At 44.0% G+C, this 26744-nt stretch overlaps 1 protein-coding gene across 3 annotated transcripts; it reads right to left on the bottom strand.

Moving 5' to 3' along the window:
- Positions 1-26744, bottom strand: Lyrm7 (LYR motif containing 7). 3 transcript variants are annotated; one of them, XM_069993669.1, is made up of 5 exons: positions 26610-26732; positions 22642-22714; positions 18589-18656; positions 13245-13326; positions 1-248 (listed from the first exon to the last, which is right to left on the bottom strand). In XM_069993669.1, exons 1-5 carry the CDS (start codon positions 26625-26627, stop codon positions 178-180), a joined length of 312 nt encoding a protein of 103 aa, XP_069849770.1. In that variant the 5' UTR covers positions 26628-26732; the 3' UTR covers positions 1-177. The 3 variants fall into 3 exon arrangements, with proteins under 3 accessions (XP_069849770.1, XP_069849769.1, XP_069849768.1); XM_069993668.1 differs by having other exon boundaries at positions 18589-18659; positions 26610-26730; XM_069993667.1 differs by lacking the exon at positions 13245-13326 and having other exon boundaries at positions 18589-18659; positions 26610-26744.

The raw sequence follows: 26744 nt of genomic DNA, 5'->3' as shown, positions 1-26744 counted from the left end.
TATACTCTGCAGTTCTAAGCAATGTCATTTTAATGTGAATTTAATTATGAAGTTCTTCTTTCGTTCACTCATTTTCCCATCTGTCCATTTAGAGAGAAGTATCTGAATTCCAGGACTTTGGGTAGAATGATCCATTTTAAAGGTAATGATGTGAAGACTTGTTTTACTCTAGAAACTTCATTGCTTCTGAGTTGGTTTATCACAATATGGCACGTTTTCAACAAGAAGATCTTTCCTGGGGACCAATTCTGAAAGAAAAACAAAATGGATTGTTAAAATGGGAATTCATGTTTAATCACTGAAGTAGAAGTAAATGCAAATTACACACACTTCCCCTCACATCTCTGAGTTATGAGGTTTAAGGTAAATCTTATTTATTCTAGTTAACGTATTAAGGTAGAAAAATGATTCTAAATAGAGACATTTAAGAGGGTTCTCTTGGAGCTGAGAAGGTGGCTCAGTGGTAGAGTGCTTGCCCTGAATGCATGAGGCCCTGGGTTTGATTCCTCAGCACCACATAAGCAGAAAAAGCAGGAAGTGGCGTTGTGGCTCTAGTGGTAGAGCGCTAGCCTTGATCTGAAGAGCTGAGGGACAGCGCTCAGGCCCAGAGTTCAGGCCCCACGACCAACAACAACAACAACAAAAAAAGAGGGTTCTGCCAGGCGCTGGTGGCTCATGCCTGTAATCCTAGCTACTCAGGAGGCTGAGATCTGAGGATCGCAGTTCAAAGCCAGCCCGGGCAGGAGAGACCGTGAGACTCCTATCTCCAATAAACCACCAGAAAACCGGAAGTGGTGCTGTAACTCAAATGGTAGAGCGCTCGCCTTGAGCTGAAGAGCTGAGGGACAGCGCCCAGGCCCAGAGTTCAAGCCCCACGACCAACAAAAAAAAAAAAAAAGAGGGTTCTCTTTTTAGATTATAGAAAAATATAAGTTGGTTATAGAAAAACCAACTTAATTCTTTATCATTTATTTAACACAACTAATTCAATATCTTTGTAGAATTAAGCTACAACACACTGCCATCTGATTACCAACAATTACAACTATCAGCTGGATAGTCTATTTACCTACTAAAGAAAAAGAACACCCTGTGTATGTACATGTATGTGTGTGCATACATTGTATACGTGTGTGTGCACTTGGGGCTTCAACTCAGGTCTTGGGCACTGTCCCTGAGCTCTTCAGCTCAAGGCTAGCACTCTATCACTTTGAGCCACAGTTCGTTTTTGAGTGGTTACTTGGAGATAAGAGTCTCAGAGACTTTCCTGCCTGGGGGCTGGCTTTGAACTGGGATCCTCAGATCTCAGCCTCCTGAGTAGCTAGGATTACTGGCTTGAGCCACCAGCTCCTGGCTGTATGTCTTGTTTTTTTACACTCTTGGAATCCAGCAGGAATACCTTTTTAATTTAGATATTCCAAATTTATAGAACAATGGTTCTTTTTTTTTCCCCTTTCTTTTTTGGGGGGTGGGGTGGGGCTGGGCACTGGGACTGAACCCAAGGCTTCCCACGTGATAAGCCTGTGTGTGGTATCTACCACTCAGCTACAGCCTCAACACCTACAAGGAAGTTCTGACCAAGGGAGTGTGCGCTGTCATGCCAGCTGGAAGATGGAATGTGGTGGATGGAAGCCAAAGATGCTAAATTTTTATGTGTGGGACAGTCCAGCACAGTGAACGTTCATATCCAAAATGCCAACGACGGGCTGGGGGTGCAGCAGTAGTACAGTGTGTTCCCAGCACCTCTGCCCCAAAGCCAACAGTGCCCTCTTTGAAACCACTGCTAAACAAGAACAAAATATTGAGGCCAAGCTGGGTGCTGGTGGCTCACGCCTGTAATCCTAGCTACTCAGGAGGCTGAGATCTGAGGACTGAGGTTCAAAGCCAGCCTTGGGCAGGAAAGTCCATGAGATTCTTATCTCCCATTAACTTCCAGAAAACTGGAAGTGGTACTGTGGCTCAAGTGGTAGAGTGCTCGCCTTGAGCTGAAGAGCTCAGGGACAGTGCCCAGGCCCAGAGTTTAAGTCCCATGACTGACCAAAAAAAATAAATAAATAAAGCCGGTGTAGTGGTTCATGCCTATAATCCTTAACTAAATTGAGAGGTAAAGATTTGGAGAATTGTGGTTTGAGGCTACCCCAGGCAATAGTTTGTGAGACTCCCCCTAATCTCAACAAATAAACTGGACAGGATACTGTTCATGGGCACCAAAGAGGTGGAACATGCAGTGGAGGCCAACAGTAGGGTAAAATTTGAGATCCTATCTGAAAACAATACAATGAAAAAGACCTGGACCTGGCTCAAGGGGTAGAGTTAGTGCTTAGTAAGCTCAAAGCTCTGAGTTTAACCCAAGTACCACAAAAGAAAAAAGAAGAAAGGAGGAAGGAAACCAGGTGCCTGTGGCTCACGCCTGTCATCCTAGCTACCCAGGAGGCTGAGATCTGAGGATCACAGTTCAAAGCCAGCCTAAGTGAGGAAAGCCTGTGAGACATTTTTTTTTTTTTGGTTGGTCATGGGGCTTGAACTCTGGGCTTGGGCGCTGTCCCTCAGCTCTTTAGCTCAAGGCAAGTGCTCAACTGCTTGAGCCACAGTGCCACTTCTGGTTTTCTAGTGGTTTATTGGAGATAAGAGTTTCACAGACTTTCCTGCCTGGGCTGGCTTTGAACCACGATCCTCTCAGATCTTAGCCTCTTGAGTAGCTAGGATTACAGGTATGAGCCACCCGCACCAGCCCTGAGACTCTTATCTCCAGTTAACCACCAAAAAATGGGAAGTGGTGCTGTGGCTTAAGTGGTAGAGCGCTAGCCTTGAGCTGAAGAGCTGAGGGCCAGCGCCCAAGCCTACAGTTCAAGCCCCACAACTGACCAAAACAAGAAAGAAAAAAAAAAAAAAAGAAAGAAAGAAAGGGGCTGGGAAGATAGCTCGGTGATAGAGTGCTTGCCTTGCATGCATGAGGCCCTGGGTTTGATTCCTCAGCACCACATAAACAGAATAAGCTGGAAGTGGCGCTGTGGCTCAAGTGGTAGAGTACTAGCCTTGAGCTGAAGAGCTGAGGGACAGCACCCAGGCCCTGTCCCATGACTGTCCCCCTCCCCCCAAAAAAAAGTGAAGAGAAAAGACAAAAGGAAAGAAAAGCTGGGAGCCAGTGACTCCTGCCTGTAATCCCAGCTATTCAGGAGGCTGAGATATGAGGATTGTGGTTCAAAGCCAGCCCAGGCAGGAACATCTGTGAGACTCTTATCTCCTCACCAGAAAATGGACTGACAAAAAGAAAGAAAGAAAGAAAGAAAGAAAGAAATTACCAAAACAAAATGGAAACAAGAGTTTTTTCCTTTGTTGGTGTCATTGTTTTCATTTTTTCTCTTGACTGTTTAGGTGTCTTCAGGAGGGTAAGGAGGGCACAGAAATGGAGGGATAAAGGATGAATAAATGCAGCAGTAGACACTATGTTGAAACTAGACACTAGATACTATGTCTATTCACTAGACATTATGTTGAAAATGAATTATACAACTTAGGGTGGGTGGGGCTGGGAAGGTGACTCAGTGGTAAAGTGCTTGCCTTGCATGCCTGAGGCCCTGGGTTCGATTCCTCAGCACCCATAAGCAAAAAAAAAAAAAAAGCCGGAAGTGTTACTGTGGCTCAAGTGGTAGAATGCTAGCCTTGAGCTGAAGAGCTGAGGGGCAGCGCCCAGGCTCAGAGTTCAGGCCCACGACCAGACCCAAAATAAAACAAAACAAAAACAACTTAGTGTGGGGTGAGAGGGAAAATCTGGAAGTAAGGGAAGGGGTGACATTGTCCAAAAAGAAATGCTTATTACCTGACTTATGAAACTACAACCTGTCTGTACATCACCTTCATAATAATAATAATTTTTTTTTGGTCAGTTGTGGGGATTGAACTCTGGGCCTGAGTGGTGGTGTCCTTCTGCTCTTCAGCTTAAGGCAAGTGCTTTACCACGTGAGCCACAGCACTTCTTCTGGTTTTCTGGTGGTTTATTGGAAATAAGAATCTCACAGAGTTTCCTGCCCAGGCTGGATTTGAACCATGATCCTCAGATCTCAGCCTCCTGAGTAGCTAGGATTACAGGTATGAGCCACCAGCACCAGGTTTAATAATAAAAATTTTAAAAATACAAGAAATTCATCCCAAAAGTTAAACTGTTATTTTTACTTAATAAAGAAAGGAACTAATCTTACTAAAAATAATGCTCTTATCAACTACATGGTAAATCTATCTTACCAAAATGAAAACCAGTTATTATTAAATCTGTATTATTTAGTCATTCTTTATATCTCACTTGCTTTTCTCAGATCTTTGGATATTTAATTAGAGAGTGAAGAATGTGTTTCACTTATCAAAAAAAATATGCCTGTGGCTGAGAATGTGGCTCAGTGGTAGAACACTTGCCTTGCATGCATGAGGCCCTGGGTTCGATTCCTCAGCACCACATACACAGAAAAAAAAAAGCCGGAAGTGGTGCTATGGCTCAAGTGGTAGAGTGCTAGCCTTGAGATGAAGAGCTGAGGGACAGCGCCCAGGCCCAGAGTTCAGGCCCCACAGACCCAAAAAGAAAAAAAAAAAAATATATGCCTGCGGCTAGAAATGTGGCTCAGTGATAGAGTGCTTGCCTAGCATGCATGAAGTCCTGGGTTCGATTCCTCAGTACCACATAAGCAGAAAAAGCAGGAAGTGGCACTGTGGCTCAAGTGCTAGAATGCTAGCCTTGAGCAAAAGAAGCTCAGAGATAGTGCCCCTGAGTTCAAGCCCCAGTATTGGGGGGGCGGAAAAAGTGCTTGTTTAATTTTAGAAATTATATCAAGAAATAAGAAACACAAATGTTAATATATAAGTTTCACTAGAGAAAGGGGGTGAGTATGATATTATATGCTTTTATATGCACATATGGAACTGTCATACTAAACTCCTATTGATTGACTGATTGATGTGGTTCTAGGATTTGAACTCAGGGCCTATTACTTACTAGGCAGGTGCTCTATTGCTAAGCCATGCCTGCAGGCCAATAAAAAGTCTTTCATACCCAGTGCTAGTGGCTCACACCTAGAATCCTAGCTACTCAGGAGGCTGAGATCTGAAGATTGAAGTTCAAAGCCAGCCAGGGCAGGAAAGACTGTGAGAGTCTCATCTCCAATACAATTCTCATAAAAGACCAGAAGTGGAGCTGTGGCTCATATGATAGAGCACTAGCCTTAGCCTTAAGCAAAGAGCAGCTCAGGGACAGCACCTAGGCCCTGAATTCAAGCCCTAGGACTTGGGGGTAGGGGGGAAGGAAGAGTTTTTCTCTTCAAGGACTTCAGAATCTAATGGGCAAGACAAACAACAAATGACAACATAGCATGTTAGAAACATGCTTTTACAGGAGAATGAAAAACAAAATGACTAAACCTACCTTTATTATTTCAGAATATGCTTACTCTGAATAACCAGAAGTTCAACAATGTGGGAGTTCATTTTCTCACATTATCAGGAAACACAGCTGAATGCCCTGGGTCTAGCAAAATCCTTGACGCTTCTAGGATTCCATGACTCTTTTTTCCTGGTGTTTTGTAGCCCTTCTTGGTAGGAGGCCTTCACTGCGGCAATCAATGCATGCATACTCCAGGTAGGCAAAGGAGAAGGGCCATGGGGCAGAGCCCTTCCTGCTCATTCCTTTTTAACAGGAAGACAGGATTTTTTTGGAAATAAAACCCAGAACACTGGTCTTATGAAGGCCAGACAGATACCATGTAGTCTGGGATATAACCTTCTTTTTCTTGTCATATCCCTTTAGCTATACACACACGTGCATGTATACCCCTCTTCCCACTGTAGTAACTTCCACTTCCCACCTGCATCCTAAGATCTCATGCAGATGGGCAGAGGATGTCTGGTGGCTGTGCCCAGCAGCCTTGGCAGATTGTGTGGTAGACACCCACTGGAGTTAAGTGAAAAATAGACAGTAGAAGAAAAACAAAATGTGCAGTCACAGCTCCACAGAAACTCCTCAATCCCGCAGCACAAGAAGAGCCAGGCCTGCTTGTCAAGGAGTTGGGTCAGCAATCTGGCAGAACCTGACTGTTTCTGTTTCTGGTGGAGCTCTGTACTTCAGAGCTCTAGGTCCTGAAGTCTCAAAGCCAGTCTTTCTGTCTAGAAGCAGAGCTACAGGGGCAGATGTTCTTCTGGGTTATGCAAGTTTCCACAATCTACTTCCTGTTGTCATGCATTCAAAGACTTATGAATTAAAGAAAGGTAGATAAAGCCAAGCACCTGTGGCTCACACCTGTAATTCTAGCTACTCAGGATGCTGAGATCGGAGAATCATGGTTCAAAGCTAGCCCAGGCAGGAAAGCTTATGAGACTCTTATCTCCAATAAACCACCAGAAAACCCGAAGTGGCTCTGTGGCTCAAGTGGTAGAGTGTTTGCCTTGAGCTGAAGAGCTGAGGGACAGCGCCCAGGCCCAGAGTTCAAACCCCATAAGTGACCAAAAAAAAAAAAAAAAAGTCTCACAGACTTTCCTTCCTGGGCTGGCTTTGAACCACAATCCTTAGATCTCAGCCTCCTGAATAGCTAGATTACAGGTGTGAGCTACCAGTGCCCGGCTTTCTGTGATCCTTTTTTTTTTTTTTTTCCCACTTTTTGTCAGTCCTATAGCTTGAACTAAGGGCCTAGGTGTGGTCCCTGAGCTTTTTCACTGAGGGCTAGCCCTACCACTTTGAGCCACAGAGCCACTTCCAGTTTTCTGGTGGTTTATTGGAGATAACTCTAGGACTTTCCTGCCCAGGCTGGCTTTGAACCACAGCCTCCTGAGTAGCTGGTGCCTGGCTTGTGAGACTCTGATCTCCAATTAATCACCAGGAAACTGGAAGTGGAGCTGTGGCTCAAAGTGATAGAGCGCTAACCTTGAGCACAAAAGCTCAGGAACAGTGCCCAGGCCCTGAGTTCAAGCCTCATGACTAAATAAATAAATAAATAAATAAATAAGCTAAATAAGCCTGGGGTTTCCTGGCAATACAAGCCTGTCAAAAAACATTACAGATTTTGAATCTTTCCAGTTGTCCCAGGTACAAATAGCCACAAGCAAACATCTTGTTCTAATGTTTAAGCATGATTGTCATCCTTCCATAGTGGTCTTTTCTGCCCACCTTCATAATCTTTATCTTGAAATCACTTCTTTTGTGTTTTATTTTGGTGGTACTGGGGTCTGAATTAAGAGCCTTGTGCTTGCTATGTAGGTGCTCTATTGAGCCACACCCCCAGAACCCCCTCCCTTCTTTTGCTTTAGAATTCAGAGATGTTGTTTACAGGTTCTTTGGTCTGTATCAGCCTCAAGCTGAAATTCTCATGGACTTTTCTGCCTGGGCTGGCTTTGAGCCATGATCCTCAGATCTAAGCTCCCTGAGTAGCTAGGATCAAAGAAAATCTTTACAACAAGTTTTTCTGTATTCACATGTTGCTGACACTGTAACTAGGCCTATATACATTACATAGCTATAAAAGCACATTTACATAGCTATACACTAATTTTCACTGAAGTTGATTTCATTGTAAGATCCTTGAAGTAGTCCACAGTAGATCAAGGAACTGTAACACTGACCTTGCCAGATCTTTAAGAAGGAAATACACTGAGATCACAATTTATTTCCCGTAGTTCAGGCCTCTGAAAAGGTTGATTGACTGTGAGCATATTAAATGCATTATTTAAAAAGCGACTTTTTCAAATAAAAAGCTTTTAGCCCAATTAAAGATCGAAGTCAAAATCTGAGCCAAGATTTAAAAGAAAATATTACAGATAGCATCTATTACAGTGAGGGAATCAAAGAGACATCTGGGTAGAAGTAATGTACATGACATTAAGATATTTGAGTCTGAAGTTGCAGACATATTGCTAAATATATCAGGCACATAAGCAAAATGCTAAGTTGGAATTGGGGAACTTGCACTGGGCACAGTGTTTTCCCCGAGGACCTGTCTCTGACTCATGTCTCCTCCCCAGTGCCCCTGCTCCAGGATGGTACTGTAGGGACAGTGAGGGAATAGTTTGTGGATGCGCTTCTCCACAAAAAAAAAAAAAAAAAAAAAAAAAAAAGCGCGAAAATAAGCTAAGAGACAAGGCTCAGCAGCAGAGTTCAAGCCCCAGTACTACTAAAAAGAAACAGAGCCAGGAACCAGTGGCTCATGCCTGTAATCCTAACTACTCAGGAGGCTGAGATCTGAGGATCGCTGTTCATAGCCAGCCCAGGCAGGAAAGTCTGTGATTCTCTCTTATCTCCAGTAAACTATCAGAAAACCAGAAGTGGCGCTGTGGATCAAGTGGTAGAGCCCTAGCCTTGAGCTGAAGAGCTGAGGGACTGCGCCCAGGTTGATTTCAAGCCCCACAATGGACAAAAAGAAAGAGAGAGAGAGGGAAAGGGAAAGGGAAAGAGAGAGAGAGAGAAAGGAAAGAAGGAAGGAAGGAAGGAAGGAGGAAAGGAAGGAAGGAAGGAAGGAGGGAGGAAAGGAAGGAAGGAAGGAAGGAAGAGAAAGAATAGAAAATAAACATTTAACATAAGGAATTCTTCCCATGATTGAATGGTTCTTTCTATACTAAAGAACCTTGAAGTAAGCTGGGTGCAGGTGGCTCACACCTGTAATCCTAGCTACTCAGGAGGCTGAGATCTGAGGATCATGGTTCAAAGCCAGCCCAGGCAGGAAAGTCTGTGAGACCTTTGTTTTTTGGTCGGTCGTGGGGCCTGAACTCTGGGCCTGGGCACAGTCCCTGAGCTCTTCAGCTCAAGGCAAGTGCTCTATCACTTGAGCCACAGTGCCATTTCCAGCTTTTTCTGCTTATGAGGTGCTGAGAAATCGAACCCAGCGCCTCATGCATGCAAGGCAAGCACTCTACCACTGAGCCACCTTCCCAGCCCTGACTGTGAGACTTTTATCTCCAATTAACCACCAGAAAATTGTAAGTGGCGCTGTGGCTCCGGTGGTAGAGCGCTAGCTTTGAGCTGAAGAGTTGAGGGACAGCGCCCAGGCCCAGAGATCAAGCCCCACATATGACAAAAAAACAAACAACAACAAAAAAAAAAAACCTTGAAATCACTTGAAATAATTCAATTGCCTTTTTTTTTTTTTGTACTGGGCGTTTGTACAGTACCTATGTCCTGTACAGTACCTACAGTCCTGGGTTTTTGTTTTCTTCCTTTGTTTGTTTTCAGGACAGGGCCTTGCTTCTCACCAAAGCACTGTGGACCTGCTTCAGGCTTCTTGTAGTTGCTAGGATGACAGGTATAGGCTGCCAGGTCTAGCTTCGTTTCTACGGAGTTTGGCCTGACATCATGATCCTCCCAATTCTGGCCTCTCACATAGCTTAGAGACAGGCCACTCTACCAAAATATGTGCTGAGAAGGGGACTCACAAACATTTACTCATCGTCTGGCCTTGAATCACAATTCTCCTCATTCTTAGCCTCCCAAGTAAACTAGGATTATGGGAATGAGCTACTGGTACCAGTTCAAACTGTTGTTTTTACAAGGAATAAAAGGACAAATTGTTCAGATGAGAAATTCTTTTCAAAATTCAATATGTAATTTCCAACATAGATATTACTTGGAATAAAAAAAAAGGAGATTTAGAGCTCACGTATACAACATGCTGGTTATTCTTACAGGTAATAAATCATTTTTATCATTTTTTTATCTCTATTATTTTCCACTAAGGCATCATTTGTTAGAAACACAAAACCACATAACCACATTTTTTTTCTTACCAAGTTTTAAAAACATAGGTTAAAAAAATCTGTTCCAATACCAGGTGTCAATGACTCACACCTGTAATCCTAGCTACTCAGAAGGCTGGGATCTAAAAAAAAAAAAAAAAAAAAAAAGAAGGCTGGGATCTGAGAATTGAGGTTCAAAGCCAGCCACATTCAAGTCTGTGAGACTTTTATATGCAATTAACTACCAGAAAACTGTAAGAAGTACTCTGGTTCAAAATGGTAGAGCAAAAAGAGCTCAGTGACATTGCGCAGGCCCTGAGTTCCAGCCTCAAGACTCACACGCATACATACACACACACACACACACACACACTATTGTTAAGTGTATTTTACCATGATTTTTAAAAACAAACAAAACAGTACCTGGCCCCTGGCTTTAACTGATTGAGAGCTATGGCCTGTGAAATTAACTCCATGTTAACGTGCATTTTTTGACAAACAGGACAACGAGCTGTTTTCAAGTAGAAAAGATAATCAAAAGTTAAGATTGTGACCTGAGGACAATGAATAGCTTTGTGTCTAATAGAAGCAATCCTCCCACATTGTTCTCTCTAAATCTGTCAGTACTGACGGACTGTACCAGGCGGGAAAACACCAGTGTACCACAGTCAAGACATCGTGGCTTGTGATCACAGAGGGAACCACAGACTGACAGATGAGATCCTAAAGTCCAGAAACACACGCACCCAGCTGAAGCTATTTGATTCTATAATCAATGTGACCAACAAGGGAAAGAGAAGACTTTTCCAGAATAACCTCTATCTCACACATATCAACTTTGGTTAATAGAAAGAACAAAATGAAGGGGCTCAAACAATAAATTAAGGAAGAAGGCACAAGAGAATCTCTTCATGTCCTCACTTGATAGCTTTTTTTTTTTTTGCTTGGAACTCAAAATCCTCAGTGGTAGAATGCTTGCCTAGTACACATGAAACCTTGGATTCGATTCCTCAGTGCCACATAAACAGAAAAAGCCAGAAGTGGCGCTGTGGCTCAAGTGGTAGAGTGTTAGCCTTGAGCAAAAGAAACTTAGGGACAGTGTTCAGGCCCTGAGTTCAAGCCCCAGGACTGGCAAAAAAAAAAAAAAAAGAAAAGAAACTTCACTGAAAGATAACATTACTGAGACAAGGACAGGTCACAATGGAGAAGATTCTCCTATAATATATATCAACAAAATATTGGACTGGGAATGTGGCTTAGTGGTAGAGTGCTTGTCTAGCATGTATGGAGCCCTGGGATCGATTACCCACTACCACATAAACAGAAAAAGCCAGGAGTGGTGCTATGGCTCAAGTGGTAGAGTGCTAACCTTGAGAAAAAGCTCAGGACCGCTGGATGCTGGTGGCTCACACCTGTAATCCTAGCTACTCAGGAGGCTGAGATCTGAAGATTACTGTTCAAAGCCAGCCCGGGCAGGAAAAGTCCATGAGACTCTTATCTCCAATAAACCACTAGAAAACTAGAAGTGGCGCTGTGGCTCAAGCAGTAGAGCACTCGCCTTGAGCTGAAGAGCTGAGGGACAGCAACCAAGCCCAAAGTTCAAGCCCCACGACCAAAAAAAAAAAAAAAAAAGCTCAGGGATAGTGCCCAGGCTCTGAGTTCAAACCCCAGGACAGGCAAAAAAAAAAAAAATCTGCATTTAGAACATGGAAAGAATTCTTCCAAGTCAATACTAAAAAGGCAGACAACCCTTTAGGAAAAGATAAATGAGCAAAAGACAAGCAGGAACTTCATCAAAGAGAATATTCAAACGTCCATTAAACAGGTGCTCTATTCCTTCAGTTAGTTACTAGGTACATGAATGAAAGTAACTATGATGCACTGCACAGGGACCAGCAAGGCTACAGAGACACATGCTGCTAAGTCTGAGTGAGGACTGAGGACAAGTGGAGCTTGTGCACTTATTCTGCAGCTGCTCACGGAGTCAGAACAACTTTGGGAAACTGCTATGTGAAAAACCCAGATCCTAGTATGTAGACATTTTACTTCGACTATATATTAGCTCTGAAGATGTGTGTCGTAATGCACATATTTCTACACACATTTCCCCACCAAAATGCGTGGTATTCATAAGATCATTATCCACTATAGTCTTGAACTGGGAAAAACCTAAACCACAACATAAGGATAAATTGTGACATGGTGATAAGTCCAAACAGTATTTGCTATGACATGGAGGAATATGAGAACGTAAATGAATCTCACAAATGTAATACTGAGATAAAAAAGGGTCAGACAAAATGAAAATCTTGTATGACTCCATTTCTATAAAGTTGAACACCTTTGTTTTGGTACTGCTGGTTGAACTCAGGACTTTTTGTATGCTAGGCAAGTACTCTATCATGAGCAATATCCCAACCCTTCAAGTCCTTTATATATAAAGCTTAAAATCTATCCTGTTGAAATTGGGAGCTAGTGGTTCATGTCTGTAATTCTAGCTACTCAGGAGGCAAAATCAAGGTTAAAATCCAGCCAATGGAAAAAACTCCACAACTCTATTAAAGGCTGGTGTGGTAGCTTATACCTATAATTTCAACCACTTTGGGAGGTACAGATTGGGAGGGTCTCAGTTTGAGATCAGCTAGTACCAAAAGAAAAGCTAGAGAGGGGCTGGGAAGGTGGCTCAGTGGTAGAGTGCTTGCCTTACATGCTTGAGGCCCTGGGTTCGATTCCTCAGCACCACATAAGCAGGAAAAAGTTGGACACGGCACTGTGGCTCAAGTGGTAGAGCGCTACCTTTGAGCTGAAGAGTTGAGGGACAGTGTACAGGCCCAGAGTTCAGGCCCCACGGCTGACCAAAGAAAGAAGAAGAAGAAGAAGAAAGATGATGATGATGAAGAGGAAGAGGAAGAGGAAGAGGAAGAGGAAGAAGAAGAAGAAGAAGAAGAAGAGAAAAAAAAAGAAAAGCTAGAGAGAGCCAGGTGCCCATGGATCATGCCTGTAATCCTAACTACTCAGGAGGCTGAGATATTATGATTACAGTACAAAGTCAGCCTGGGTAAGAAAGTCCGTGAGATTCTCATCTCTGATGAACCACCAGAAAGCTGGAAGTAGAGCTATGGCTCGAGTGGTAAAGTGCTAGCCTTGGGCAAAAGAGCTCAGGGGCAGTGCACAGGCACTGAGTTCAAGCCCCATGACCAAGGTGGGGAGGGGCAGGCAGGGAAGCTAGGGAGAACCCATTTCAACAAATAAGCTAGGCATGGAAGTTTCACGCCTGTAAATCCAGCCATAAGGGAAGTGTAGACAGGAGGACTGCAGTTCAAGGGCAGCCCTAGGAAAAAAATCTGAAATGATAACTAAAAGTACAAAAGGCTGGGGGCATGACTCAAATGGTAGACTGCTTTCCTACCAAGTGCAAGGTTCTGAGATCAAATTCAAGATCAAATTTATTTACATAAATAAATAAAACAAACAAGGGTATAGGATTTGTTCAGTATGTCAAAATGCACTGCGGCCAGAAATCATCATTCTTTAAGTTTACTTACTCAGTGTGTTGTGGTCTGTGTGAATTCCTTGTATGACAGATGTTCTGAGGAGCAGTTCAACGTCAGAACCTATTTTCATCAGCTGTTGAGAAAGCCAGTGTGAGTTCTTAGAGGGTTTCATGACTATGTATTGTTTTGAAAACTCTAGCTTGTTTGGTTTTGTTCATCATGGGGCTTGAATTCAGGGCCTGGGCATTACAAGCATGAGCCACCAGAGCCTAGCTGAAAACTATAGTTTTATATAACAATTCCTTTTTAGTTAGTGTTGCTTTTAACATTTTACAATATACAAAGCTCAAATATTTTGGGATAATTTTATAACTCTTATCTATCTACTCCATATTTTGTTCCCAAACAGATTCAGAATGTTTTGTTATAATGTACATTTGAAAACTGGAAGCGGTGCTGTGGCTCAAGTGATAGAGTGCTCTCCTTGAGCTGAAGTGCTCATGGACAGTGCCCAGGATCAGAGTTCAAACCTTATAACCAAAAAAAAAAAAAAAAAACGTGAGGGCTTTAGGACTTTTTTTTTTGTCAGTCCTGGGGCTTGAAGTCAGGGCCTGACCTCTGTCCATGAGATTCTCTGTGCTCAAGGCTAGTGGGCTACCACTTGAGCCACAGCGACATTTACAGTTTTCTGTTGATTAACTGGAAATAAGATTCTCACAGACTTTCCCGCCCAGGCTAGCTTCAAACTGTGATCCTCAGATCTCAACCTCTTGAGTAGCTAAGATTACAGGCATGTGCTATTGGTACCCAGCTTGGGACTTTCTTTATAGAGCTGGTTTCCTGAACACAGTCTGTTCCACGTTGGCTCTGTCATTAGAGGCATAGTGTAGGTTAACCATCTTCTCCTCTAGCATTAGACCTCATGTGCAGAGTGAGAAACGGGCCCCAAACACTGGTTCTCTAGCTCTGGGCCCCTGAGAGATTGAAGATCCCTTCAGGGATCTGTGAGGACAAAATTCTTTTTCTGTATTGTTTAAGTGTAAATGGAAGTATAACTTCCTCCATAAAAATAGCCTTTTAAAGACAGGCACTGGAGGCTCACATCTGTAACCCTAGTTACTCAGGGGGCTGAGATCTGAGGATCATGGTTTGAAGCCCACCCAGGCTGGAAAATCTAAGCGATTCTTATCTCCAATTAAACACCAAAAAGCTGGGAGTGGAGCTATGGCTCAAGTGGTAGAGCACTAACCTTGAGTGAAAAAGCTAAAGGAGGGGGCTGGGAGCGTGGCTCAGTGGTAGAGTGCTTGCCTTGCATGCATGAGGCCCTGGGTTTGAGTCCTCAGCACCACGTGAGCAGAAGACAAAGAAAAAGCTAAAGGACAGCACCTACACCTTGAGTTCAAGCCCCAGAACAGGGGAAAAAAAGGTTAATTTCTTGAAAGAGCTTTGAGAAACTATGATTACTCAGACCAAGGTATTTGGCAGATTAGTTGTTATTATTATTATTATTGTTATTATTATTATTATTATTATTTTATGTTTTGGGCAGTCCTGGCGCTTGAACTCTGGGCCTGGGCGCTGTCCCTCAACTCTTCAGCTCAAGGCGAGCGCTCTACCACTTGAGCCACAGCGCCACTGCCAGTTTTCTGAGTCGTTTATTGGAGATAAGTTTCATGGACTTTCCTGCTGGGGCTGGCTTTGAATCATGATCCTCAGTTCTCAGCATCTTGAGTAGCTAGGATTTCAGGCTTGAGCCACCAGTGCCCAGCTAGTTATTATTATTATTATTTGTGTGTGTGTGTGTGTGTATGTGTGTGTGTGTGTATGTGCTGGTCCTGTGGCTTAAACTCAGGGCCTGGGTATTATCCTTGAGCATTTGCTACCACTTAAGCCACAGCTCCATTTTTTGCCTTTTGGTAGTTAATTAGAGATAAGAATCTCATGGACTTTCCTGCTTGGATTGGCTTTGAACAATGATCCTCAGCCTCCTGAATAGCTAGGATTAGGGGTGTGAGCCACTGGTGTGCAGTTGGCAGATAATTTCTTGAACACGAGTGAAATGTGTTTGTCTTGAGAAAAACCAATTGACAATATATGCTGACAATGATAAAATTCCAGCTTTCAAGCAAAAATTGGAACCATGTAATTGTAACCCCTCTGTACAGTATGTTCACAAATAAAATTAAATTAAATTTAAAAAAAAAACTGGAACCATAGAGCTACTTGTATGTGCTATGAACTTGGAAGCTTCCTGGTACTAAAAGGATTTTTCTAATAATATGGTACTAAGGCCGGGCGCTGGTGGCTCACGCCTGTAATCCTAGCTACTCAGGAGGCTGAGATCTGAGGATCGTGGTTCAAAGCCAGCCCGGGCAGGAGAGACCGTGAGACTCCTATCTCCAATAAACCACCAGAAAACTGGAAGTGGCGCTGTAGCTCACTGGGACAGGGCCCAGGCCCAGAGTTCAAGCCCCACGGCTGACCAAAAAAAAAAAAATAATAATAATAATATGGTACTAACAGCTGTAATTATAATATATAATGTTTTTTTTGGGGGGGGGGTCCGGTCGTGGGGCCTAAACTGTGGGCCTGGGTGCTGTCCCTCAGCTCTTCAGCTCAAGGCTAGTGCTCTACCACTTGAGCCACAATGCCACTTCCGGCTTTTTTCTTTTTGCTTATGTGGTGCTGAGGAATCGAACCCAGGGCCTCAGGCATGCAAGGCAAGCGTTCTACCACTGAGCCACCTTTCCAGCCCATATGTAATGTTTTTTGCCAGTCCTGGGGCTTGAACTCAGAGCCTGGGATCTATCTCTAAGACTCTCTGTGCTCAAGGCTAGCACTCTACCACTTGAGTCACAGCGCCACTTCTTGCTTTTTCTGTTTATGTGGTACTGAGGAATTGAACCCAGGGCTTCATGCATGCTAGGCAAGTACTCTACCACTAAGCAACGTTCCCAGTCCATAAGATATAATTTTAAGATTTCATATAATAAACTATATTCACTGTACAGTAGACTTGTGTATGTGTGTGTGCGCGCACGTGCGCACGCTGCTACTGGGACTTGAATTTAGGGCCTGGGTACTGTCCCTAAACTTTTTCACTCAAAGCTGACCCTCTACCACTTGAGCCATAGCTCCACTTCCAGGATTTTCTAGTTAACTGGAGATAAGATCCTCAGAGACTTTCCTGTCCCAGCTAACTTCTAACTGTGATCCTCAGATCTCAATCTCCTGAGGAGCTTGGATTACAGGTCTGAGCCATAGTGCATGGCTTACAGTAGAGTCTTGATAACTGGGGGTGAATGGTTCCTGGGGACTGCTGCTGAGGAAAACTTGTGAATGCTCAGGCGGTGCAATATAGTGCCTGACGCCTTTTTTCCTAGTGTCCCCAACTTCTGCTTAGAGACCTGCCACCTTTCAACAAACCACAAGTTTTCAGTTTATCACTTAAATTAAGCAATTCACTTTTCCCTTGCTCTGTAGGTAGGTATAAGCTGCTTTGCGGGGAGGCAGATTTGTACAAAGGTCAGGACATAAAAACAGCAGCTCATACACCAAGTTAAATACAGGACTGCCTGAGAGCTTCTCCACATTAACTAGGCTGTGCAATTTTGTTTTGATTTCTCTCTCTCTCTCTCTCTCTCTCTCTCTCTCCTCTTCTCTCTGTTTCTCTGTGTCTGTTAAAACCATATATGATAAACTTGCAAATAAGATGAGCTTACTGTACTGCTTAGTGCATTTTCCCAACTGGTAGTGTATGATGTCACGAAATGTTGCATGAGTAAAACAAAGGAGAAAGACTAAAATCCATTGGTCAGAGAGTTTCAGGGGCTCATGGCTGTAATCCTAGCTACTTAGGTTGCTGAAATCGGGAGGACTGCATTTTAAGGCCAGCCCACTCAGCAGAAAAAGCTGGGTGTGTATGCACATGTCTGTTAGGCCAGCTACCATGGGAAGCTTAAGTAAGAAGATTGTGGCTGGGTTCTGGTGATCCATACCTGTAATCCTAGCTACTCAGGAGGCTGAGATCTGAGGATTGCAGTTCAAAGTCAGCCCTGGCAGAGAAGTCTCCACGAGACTTTGATCTCCAAATTAATCAACTCAAAAATGGGAAGTGGGGCCGTGGCTCAAGTGGTAAAGCCCTAGCCCTGAGCACAGAGAGGCCTAGGGACAGCACCCAGGCCCTGAGTTCAAGCCCCACAACCAACAAAAAAAAGAGGCTTGTGGGCTGGAAATGTGGCTTCGTAGTAGAGTGCTTGCCTAGCATGCACAAAGCCCTGGGTTTCAATTCCTCAGTACCACATAAAAAGAAAAAGTGCTGTGGCTCAAGTGGTAAAGTACTAGTCTTGAGCAAAAGAAGCTCAAGGACAGAGCCCAGGCCCTGAGTTCAAGGTCCAGGACTGGCAGAAAAAAAAAAGAAGAGGGTTGTGGTTGCAGGCCAGCATAGGCAAAAAGCAAGATTCTATCTCAAAAATTCCCAGAGAAACTGGGGGCTGGTAGCTCACATATGTAATCCTGCCTACTCAGGAGACTTAGATCTGAGGATCATGGTTTAAAGCCAGCTGGCACAGGAAGGTCCGTGAGGACTCTTATCTCCAATTAACTACCAAGAAAAAGCCAGAAATGGAGCTGTGGCTCAAATGGTAGAGGGCTAGGCTTGAGCAGAAGAGATCAGGGACAGTAAGCAGGCAGAGATCAAGCCCTAAGACTGGCAGGTACATCTACATACATGCACACAAATGTGCATGCAAACATGCAAACACACACACACACACACACACACACACACACACACACACACACACACACACACACACACACACACATACATGAGTAAGGAAGTTCCATCTAGGGTTCTGAGTTTCTATAACACCAACCTGCCTCAGGTGAAGAGAGGATTTTGTTTCTGCATTGGCTAAGCAGCACTTGCTTTGATCATAGCTACCTCCATGCTCTTGCCACAGGCAAGGGGCTATCTTCTAGGGACAGGGAAATGGTCCTGAGTAGGTGAGCCACATCAAGTAAAGTGGAGGGTTTCAAGGATGACTTTCCTTTCAAATGACCATCTTTAGCAGGGCGCCGGTGGCTCACACCTGTAATCCTAGCTACTCAGGAGGCTGAGATCTGAGTATTGTGGTTCAAAGCCAGCCTGGGCAGGAAATCGTGAGACTCTTATCTCTAATAAACCACTAGAAAACCAGAAGTGATGCTGTGGCTCAAGTGGTAGAGTGCTCGCCTTGAGCTGAAGAGCACAAGGACAGCGCCCAAGCCCAGAGTTCAAGCCCCATGACCGACAAAAAAAAAAAAAAAAAAAAAATCAAATGACCATCTATTTCCATCATTTTCTCTTTTTCAAAAAAATTCTAGGTTTTATTGGAATTGAAAATAACTGTACCTCTTCTATTTTCTTAGGAGAAGTCTCACTCTTGTTACTTTTGAATTCTTCATTGATCTTTATTCTGGCTGCTAGAGAAAAAAATATATATAAGGTTATTTGTTTTTCTTTTCTTTTCTTTTTTTTGTCAGTGATGGGGCTTGAACTCTGGGCCTGGGCACTGTCTCTGAGCTCTTCAGCTCAACCACTTGAGCCATAGTGCCACTTCTGGTTTTCTGGTGGCTCATTGGAGATAAATGTCTCAAGGACTTTCCTGCCCAGGCTGGCTTTGAACCACTATCCTCGGATCTCAGCCACCTGAGTAGATAAGATTGTAAGTGTGAGCTACCAGCACCCAGCTTGGTTGTTTGTTTTTCTAACTTATAATTCCTGTCCCAATAATTTATATTATTTAAATGAATTTCTACTTCTCTAAGAAAAGGTTTTGATTGTATGTAAAGCAAAGCATAAGAAAAAGTATTTAAAAAGTTTCATGGAGAGTTTTGAAAGGCTACCAAAATTTGCGGGGGAGAGGGGAGCGTAATATAAACTTTCATTACTCTATTTTTCTCTTGCAATTTTGTGTCCCTTTAGTCACTAGATTTTAATAAATTCAAATAAATATTTTTCTCTAAGTGTTTAGATTAAAATGTCTTTCATTTTCTTTCTTTCTTTTTCTTTTTTTGTAGGTTGTAGGGCCTGAAATCTGGGCCTAGGCGCTGTCCCCCAGCTCTTCAGCTCAAGGCTAGGGCTTTACCACTTGAGCCACAGTGCCACTTCTAGCTTTTTCTGCTTATGTGGTGTTGAGGAATAAATCCAGGGCTTCATACATGCAAGGCAAGCACTCTACCACTGAGCCACCTTCCCAGCCCTTCTTTTTTCTTTTTTGTGCCAGTCCTAGGGCTTGAACTCAGAGCCTGGGCCCTGTCCCTGAGCTTTTGGGCTTAAGACCAGCACTTTTGTGGCTTAAGACCATTTAAGCCACAACTTGACTTCTGGTTTTTTAGTTTAGTTTTGTTTTTGTTTTGTCGGTCATGGAGCTTAACTCTGCACCTGGGTGCTATCCTTCAGCTCTTCAGCTCAAGGCAAGTGCTCTACCACTCAAGCCACAGCACCACTTCTGGTTTTCTGGCAGTTTATTGGAGATAAAGAGTCTCACGGACATTCCTGCCTGGGCTGTCTTTGAACCATGATCCTCCGATCTCAGCCTCCTGAGTAGCTAGGATTACAGGCATGAGCCACCAGAGCCTGGCTTGGCTTTTTGGTATTTAACTGGAGAGAAGAGTCTCAGGACTTTCCTGACCAGGCTGGCTTGGAACTGTGATCCTCAGTTCTTAGTCTCCTGTGTAGCGAGGCTTTCAGGCATGAGCCACCAGAACCTGATTTTTTTCTTTTTCCAGACAAGGTCTCACTATCTAACCTACACTTATCTTCAAGTTCATATTTCTCCTGTCTCAGCCTCCCAAGTGCTGGAATTGATTTCATGAACCCAGACATGACAAAAATGTCTTTATCAAAAGTCAATAAAGGGCCTGGGAAGGTGGCTCAGTGGTAGAGTGCTTGCCTTGCATACAAGACCTCCTGGGTTCGATTCCTCAGCACCACACAAACAAACAAACAAAAAATCCAGAAGTGGCACTATGGCTCAAGTGGTAGAGTGCTAGCCTTGCACCAAAGAGCTGAGGGACAACACCCAGGTCCAAAGTTCAAGCCCCATGACTGACAAAACAAAAGTCAATAAAGACAAATGTATTAAACAATGTACACACATAGGTAGCTTAAAATACAAGAGTAAGAAGGACACATATATAATTTTTAGTGCCTTCATTCAGATAAAAATAGATTAAGATGGAAGTGGCGCTGTAGCTCAAGTGGTAGAGCGCTCACCTTGAGCTGAAGAGCTGAGGGACAGCGCCCAGGCCCAGAGTTCAAGCCCCACGACCGACAAAAAAAAAAAAAATAGATTAAGACTTTTGCTATACTATTTTGTTATATCATTTTATATCATTGAAGCAGCTTAATCCAATCTACTCAATCTTATATGCTGTTGTGAGCAACTGATGGAACAATCTGTATAAAGTTGCTCAGTTAGTATGCCAGAGCCCAGCTCCGAATTAGGAAAACTTAATTTCCTAAGTGGGGGCCACTTTACCAGACACCTTCTTAAGAAGGTTAAGAAATGTACTTAAGAGTTGGGCACAATGGCTCACACCTGGAATTCTAGCTAATCAGGAGGCTGAAATCTGAAGATCATGGTTCAAGGGTAGCCCACACAGGAAAGTTCATGAGACTCTTATCTCTACTTCACCACCAAAACGCCAGTAGTGCCAGTAGTGGAGCTATGGCTCAAGTGGTAGAGAGCTAGCCTTGAGCAAAAAAGCTTATAGAGGGCTGGGAATGTGGCTTCCAGGCAGAGTCCTCGCCTAGCATGCATAAAGCCCTGGGTTGGATTCTTTAGTACCACATTAACAGTAAAAGTCAGAAGTGGTTCTGTGGCTCAAGTGGTAGAGTGCCAGCCTTGAGCAAAAGAAGCTCAGGGACAGTGCCCAGGCCCTGAGTTCAAACCCCAGGAGTGCCAAAACTAAAACTAAAAATAAAAAAAGCTCAGGGATAGTGTCCAGGCCTAAGTTTAAGCTTCAGTGAAACACAGAATGTGGATGTAAATTAGATTTGGATTGGATTTTCCTTCCATATCTGTGGAGACTTCCAGACTGACACAGATAATACGGTGGTATTTGGTCTTCCAGAGTGAAATTTTGTTTCCATAAAAGAAATTTGTTTACATAAAAGAAGACTCATGGCTTGAACCAAAGGCAACTCATGGCAAACACTGAAATTCTCACATGCGATCTTTTTTTCCTTTGGTCACGGGGCTTGAACTCTGGGGCCTGGGTGCTGTCCCTCAGCTCCTCAGCTCAAGGCAAACACTCTACCACTTGTGCCACAGAGCCACCTCTGATTTTCTGGTGGTTAATTGGAGATAAGAGTCTCATAGACTTTCCTGCTCAGTCTGGCTTTGCACTGTGATCCTCAGATCTCAGCTTCCTGAGTAGCTAGGATTTCAGGTGTGAGCCACTGGCACCTGGCCCAACCTTTTTTTTTTTTCTGATTCTTTGAGAAATCTTTATCTTTTTTTAAGTATATACTTCTGAAAGAAGTGTAGTATAAACAAATCTTTACAAAACATAATATTAAGCCAGGCACTGGTAACTTAGGCCTATAATCCTAGTTATTCAACAGGCTGAGATATGAGAATCTACAGTCAAAGCCTGCCCAGGTAGAAAAGGTCCATGAGGCTCTTAGCTCCAATTAATCAACAAAACAAAGAAAGAAAGAAAGAAAGAAAAACAAACACATCAGAAAGGGGCTGTAGCTCAAATGGTTTAATACTAGCTTTGAGCAATAGAAGCTTGGGACAGTGAGATTAAGCCCCAGGACCTGCACAAAAAACCCAAAAAACTTGGGGCGGGGGATGTGGCTTAGTGGTAGAGTGCCTGCCTGGCATGCCTGAAGCCCTGGTTTCAATTCCTCAGTACCACATAAACAGAAAAAGCAGGAATGGCACTGTGGCTCAAGCCTTGAAGGTCAGGGCTGGGAAGGTGGCTCAGTGGTAGAGTGCTTGTCTCACATGCATGAGGCCCTGGGTTCGATTCCTCAGCACCACACATGCAGAAAAAGCCGGAAGTGGCGCTGTGGCTCAAGTGGTAGAGCACTAGCCTTGAGTTGAAGAGCTGAGGGACAGTGCCCAGACCCAGAGTTCAGCCCCCACAACCGACCAAAAAAAAAAAAGAAGAAGAAGCTCAAAGACAGTGCCCAGGCCCTGGGTTCAAGCCCCAGGATTGGCAAACACAAAACACAAAATCCCCCAAACCCAAAAAAACAAACAAAATATACCATCAGAAGAGAGCCAGTGAAAGTCGTTCCCAAGCTGGCTTTTCATTACATAAGGTGGGTGTGGGGGTCTCCAGCCATTTAAAGCAAAGACTTAAACAAAAGGGAATACACACACACACACAAACACACACACACACACACACACACACACACACACACACACACACACACACATTTTACCTTCCAAAGCTCTGGTATCATTTTTAAAAACTTGCTGTCTGGTTCTGTGCAGTGTTTTAAAGAGCTGTAAAACCTGTTAAGAAAATCAGAATTCAGACCTCCTGAGAAAAAAATTTCACATTTTATATACTGGATTACAAAGATTAAACAATTTTCCTTTTCTATTTATTTCTCTTATGTGTGTGTGTGTGTGTGTGTGTGTGTGTGTGTGTGTGTGTGTGTGTGTGTGTGTGTGTGTGTGTGTGTGTGTGTGTGTGTGTGTGTGTGTGTGTGTGTGTGTGTGTGTGTGTGTGTGTGTGTGTGTGTGTGTGTGTGTGTGTGTGCTTTTTATTCCTATTATCTTAAATTACCTTTCAGAATAGCTTGTAAACATCAGGCCTTCAAAATTTAAAAACAAATCTTTCCAGCAGGTTGCTGATGGCTCACGCCTGTAATCCTAGCTACTCAGAAGGCTGAGATCTGAGGATCACAGTTCAAGCCAACCTGGGCAGAAAGTCCCCAAAGCTCTTACCTCCAGTTAAATATCAAAAAGTCAGAAGTGGTGCTGTGGCTCAAGTGGTAGAGTGCTCGCCTTGAGCACAAAGAGGCTCAGGGACAGTATCAGGCCCTAAGTTCAAGTAGGACCAGCAACACAAACAAACAAACAAAAACAAAACAAAAACCTTTCTCTTTCCCTTGTTTATTTAAATTAAAAATGTTTAGGGGCTGAGGTAAAGTACATCCATAGTATGAATGAGTTCCTGGGCTCCAACCCCAACACATGAGGGAAAAAAAAAAGTTTAAGCATTATACCAAGTCCTACAAAGCAAACAAAACAAAGTTGGGAATGGTGGTGCACACCTGTAATCCCAGAATTTGGGAGGCTAGGGATCCTGTCCCAAGAAGTTCTCAAGTTCCAGGTTAGCCTGGTTTACATATGGTTTCAGGCCAGCCTGGACCACAGAATACGTGAGACCCTATTTCAAAACACAGGGCTGGGAAGGTGGCTCAGTAGTAGAGTGCTTGCCTTGCATGCATGAGGCCCTGGGTTTGATTCCTCAGCATCATATAAGCAGAAAAAAAAAGCCCGAAGTGGCGCTGTGGCTCAAGTGGTAGGGCGCTATCCTTGAGCTGAAGAGCTGAGGGACAGCACCCAAGCCCAGAGTTCAGGCCCACTACCGGACCCCCAAAAAAACCAAACACACAAACATGCAAAGAAACAAAGAACAAAAACAATACAAGGATGCTTATGTCATAATCATTTTGCCATAAACCAGTTTGCTAGTATTGTAAGTATTTGCTCTCTTTTGAAGAAACTAAAGCTTTTATCTGCTCTTCAAATCACACACATACAAAGTCATGAACTTACATCTTAGGAGGGCTCAGAAAGAAAATACAATTTAGGAGAGGTAACTGATTGCTCACATGAGAAGTGCAGTACTGAGACAAAAGGGTAAGAAAAGAGCCTGAAAATTTAGTAAAAAGTCATACTGCCAGGCTGGGAAGGTGGCTCAGTGGTAGAGCGCTTGCCTTGAATGCATGAGGCCCTGGGTTCAATTCTTCAGCAACACATAAGCAGAAAAAGCTGGAAATGGTGTTGTGGCTCAAGTGGTAGAGCGCTTGCCTTGAGCTGAAGAGCTGAGGGACAGCCCAGGCCCAGAGTTCAAGCACCACAATCAACCAAAAAAAAAAAAAAAAAGTCACACTGCCAAGAGACTTCAGTGACACGCTGAGGCTACCTCTCACTTCTAAGTCCAAAAAAGGTGCTAAATATTGTTCTCTCAATATTGACCTTCTTGGCCCATCAGCTGCACTGGACATTGATGGAAATGAACTTACTATTTCAAGGGAAGTGATGGGAGGGAATGAGAGGGAAAGATGAACAGCTGACATTAAGCAAAAGGAAAGAAATGTACATATCACCCAATTTGGAAGAAATAGTTGTACTGTCAAAGCTTATATTATCCACAAGCTTTATAAACCATGATAATGACAATCTGCCCTGTGAAGGTTAAAATGTGTTTGTGACTTTAAGTATCACTACTCCCACAATACTGTGAAATTTATGTAATCACCTAATCTCAATAAAAATTATTTAAAAATATTGCCCTTCTCCCTACCTAGTGTATTTCTTTCTTTTTTTTTTTTTTTTTTTTGGGTCCGGTCATGGGGCCTGAACTCTGGGCCGGCGCTTTCCCTCAGCTCTTCAGCTCAAGGCTAGCACTCTACCACTTGAGCCACAGTGCCACTTCTGGCTTTTTTCTTTTTGCTTATGTGGTGCTGAGGAATTGAAACCAGGGCCTCATGCATACAAGGCAAGCACTCTACCACTGAGCCACCTTCCCAGCTCCTAGTGTATTGCTTTATAAAGGCAAAGTGATGCCTTTAGCATGCCCAGGTAGTACAGTACAGATAATTTATGGCTATTAGTACCTAACATATTGTGTGTTTGTGTACGTCCTGGGGCTTGAAGTCAGGGCCTAGGTGCTGCTGTCCCTGAACTTTTTTGCTCAAGGATAGCATTTTACCACCTGAGCCACATCTCTACTTCTAGATTTTTGGAGATAAGAGTCTCACAGACTCCTGCCTGACCTGTCTTCCAATGGCAATCCTCAGATCTCATCTGCCTAAGTGGCTAAGATTACAGGCATGAACACTCATCTTAGGGCTTCAATATAATAATAATTATCACTATTATTTTTATCCGTCTTGGGGTTTGAACTCAGGGCCTGGGCACTGTTCCTGAACTTTTTGGCTCAAGGACATAACTCTACCACAGCACCACTTCTGGTTTCCTAGTGGTTACTTGGAGATAAGAGTGTCATACTCTTAGATCTCAGTCTCCTGAGTAGCTAGGATTACAGGTGTGAGCCACCAACAACCGGCTTCAATATAATTCTTGAATGAATAACCTGATAGAATTGTGTCTTTCCCTGCCCTGAGTTCAATAGTCCACGAGGGATGCTTGGTGGCTTATTACTGATGTATCATAAAACATAGCTTTTTCCCTTGCAGTGTTGTGGGCTGTGTGGCAACGACAGATTCCAATTGACCATCACGTCAATATTTAAAGCTAAGAGATGGTTGCCTGAGAACTGGGCACCAACAAGGAATACACTTGACTAGAAATGAACCTGAGCCCAGGGTCCCTACAGAGACTGGATCTGGGGTGCCCAAACACCCTCAGCCATCCCCCTTTCCCCGGTTCGGGTCTCACAGGTGTCTCGCTAAGTCCTTTTCCAAGGCATTTCGCTGGGGAATCTTTCCTTGGTTCCTCATCTCTAGATATGGGAACAAACATAACACTCGATTGGCTGGTTGGAACTTTCTCTTTTTTTTTTGTATAATGCTTTATTACAAAAGAAAGCACGTGCAAACACTACACGTTAAAGAAAGCTGGGTGGATCTTAAATTCGCGTTTTGGGTCTTCATTTCCTGGGATGTGAAATGGGTCCTTCAGACAAATCAATACTAGTGAAGACGGATTGGGGGGGGGGGCCACACCCAACCCATGTTTTTGCACGCGCGTGTGTACGTGTCGGCCCCGGGGGCTTGAACTCAGGGCTTGGAAACTTTATCACGGAGCATTTCTGCTCCAGGCTAGCGCTCTACCACTTGAGTCACAGCTCCACTTCCGGCTTTTTGGTGGCTCTCAGGGGGCTTTTCCTGCCCAGGCTGGCTTCGAACCGCGCTCCACACATCTCAGCCTCCTGAGTAGCCAGGATGACACGCGTGGGCCGCCAGCGCCCTGTTTCCAAGACGAGTGTTTTTATCTCGGGTAACCTCCCCCTTCTCGGCCCCCCCCCCCCGTCCCGGCCGGTGCCGGGCGCTGGGGCCCCACCCGCAGCCCCTCCCACCCGCGCACCTGCAGGCCCCCGACGGCCCCTCAGCGTCCTCAACCTCAACCCCCAGGAACTCCACAACCGTCCCCCAGTTGTGCCCTCCCCTCCCCTCCCCATCTGCATCCACCCCTCCCCAGCCCCTGTCACCTTCACCGCCTGACCCATGGCTCCCCACGCCGTCCCCGTCACCTCAGGGGCCGCCGGTTCACCCCGCCTCCCGGCAGCCAAGGGAGAGCCAGCACCGACGTCTCATTTCCCGAGGGCGCGCGCCTAACACCCCCA

The sequence above is a fragment of the Dipodomys merriami genome, unplaced genomic scaffold (assembly GCF_024711535.1).
Source record: "Dipodomys merriami isolate MVZ:Mamm:240054 unplaced genomic scaffold, mDipMer1.0.p SCAF_44, whole genome shotgun sequence".
Lineage (NCBI taxonomy): Eukaryota > Metazoa > Chordata > Mammalia > Rodentia > Heteromyidae > Dipodomys > Dipodomys merriami.
Note: the sequence above shows the minus strand (reverse complement) of the source record. Positions and strands in the feature narration are given on the sequence as shown.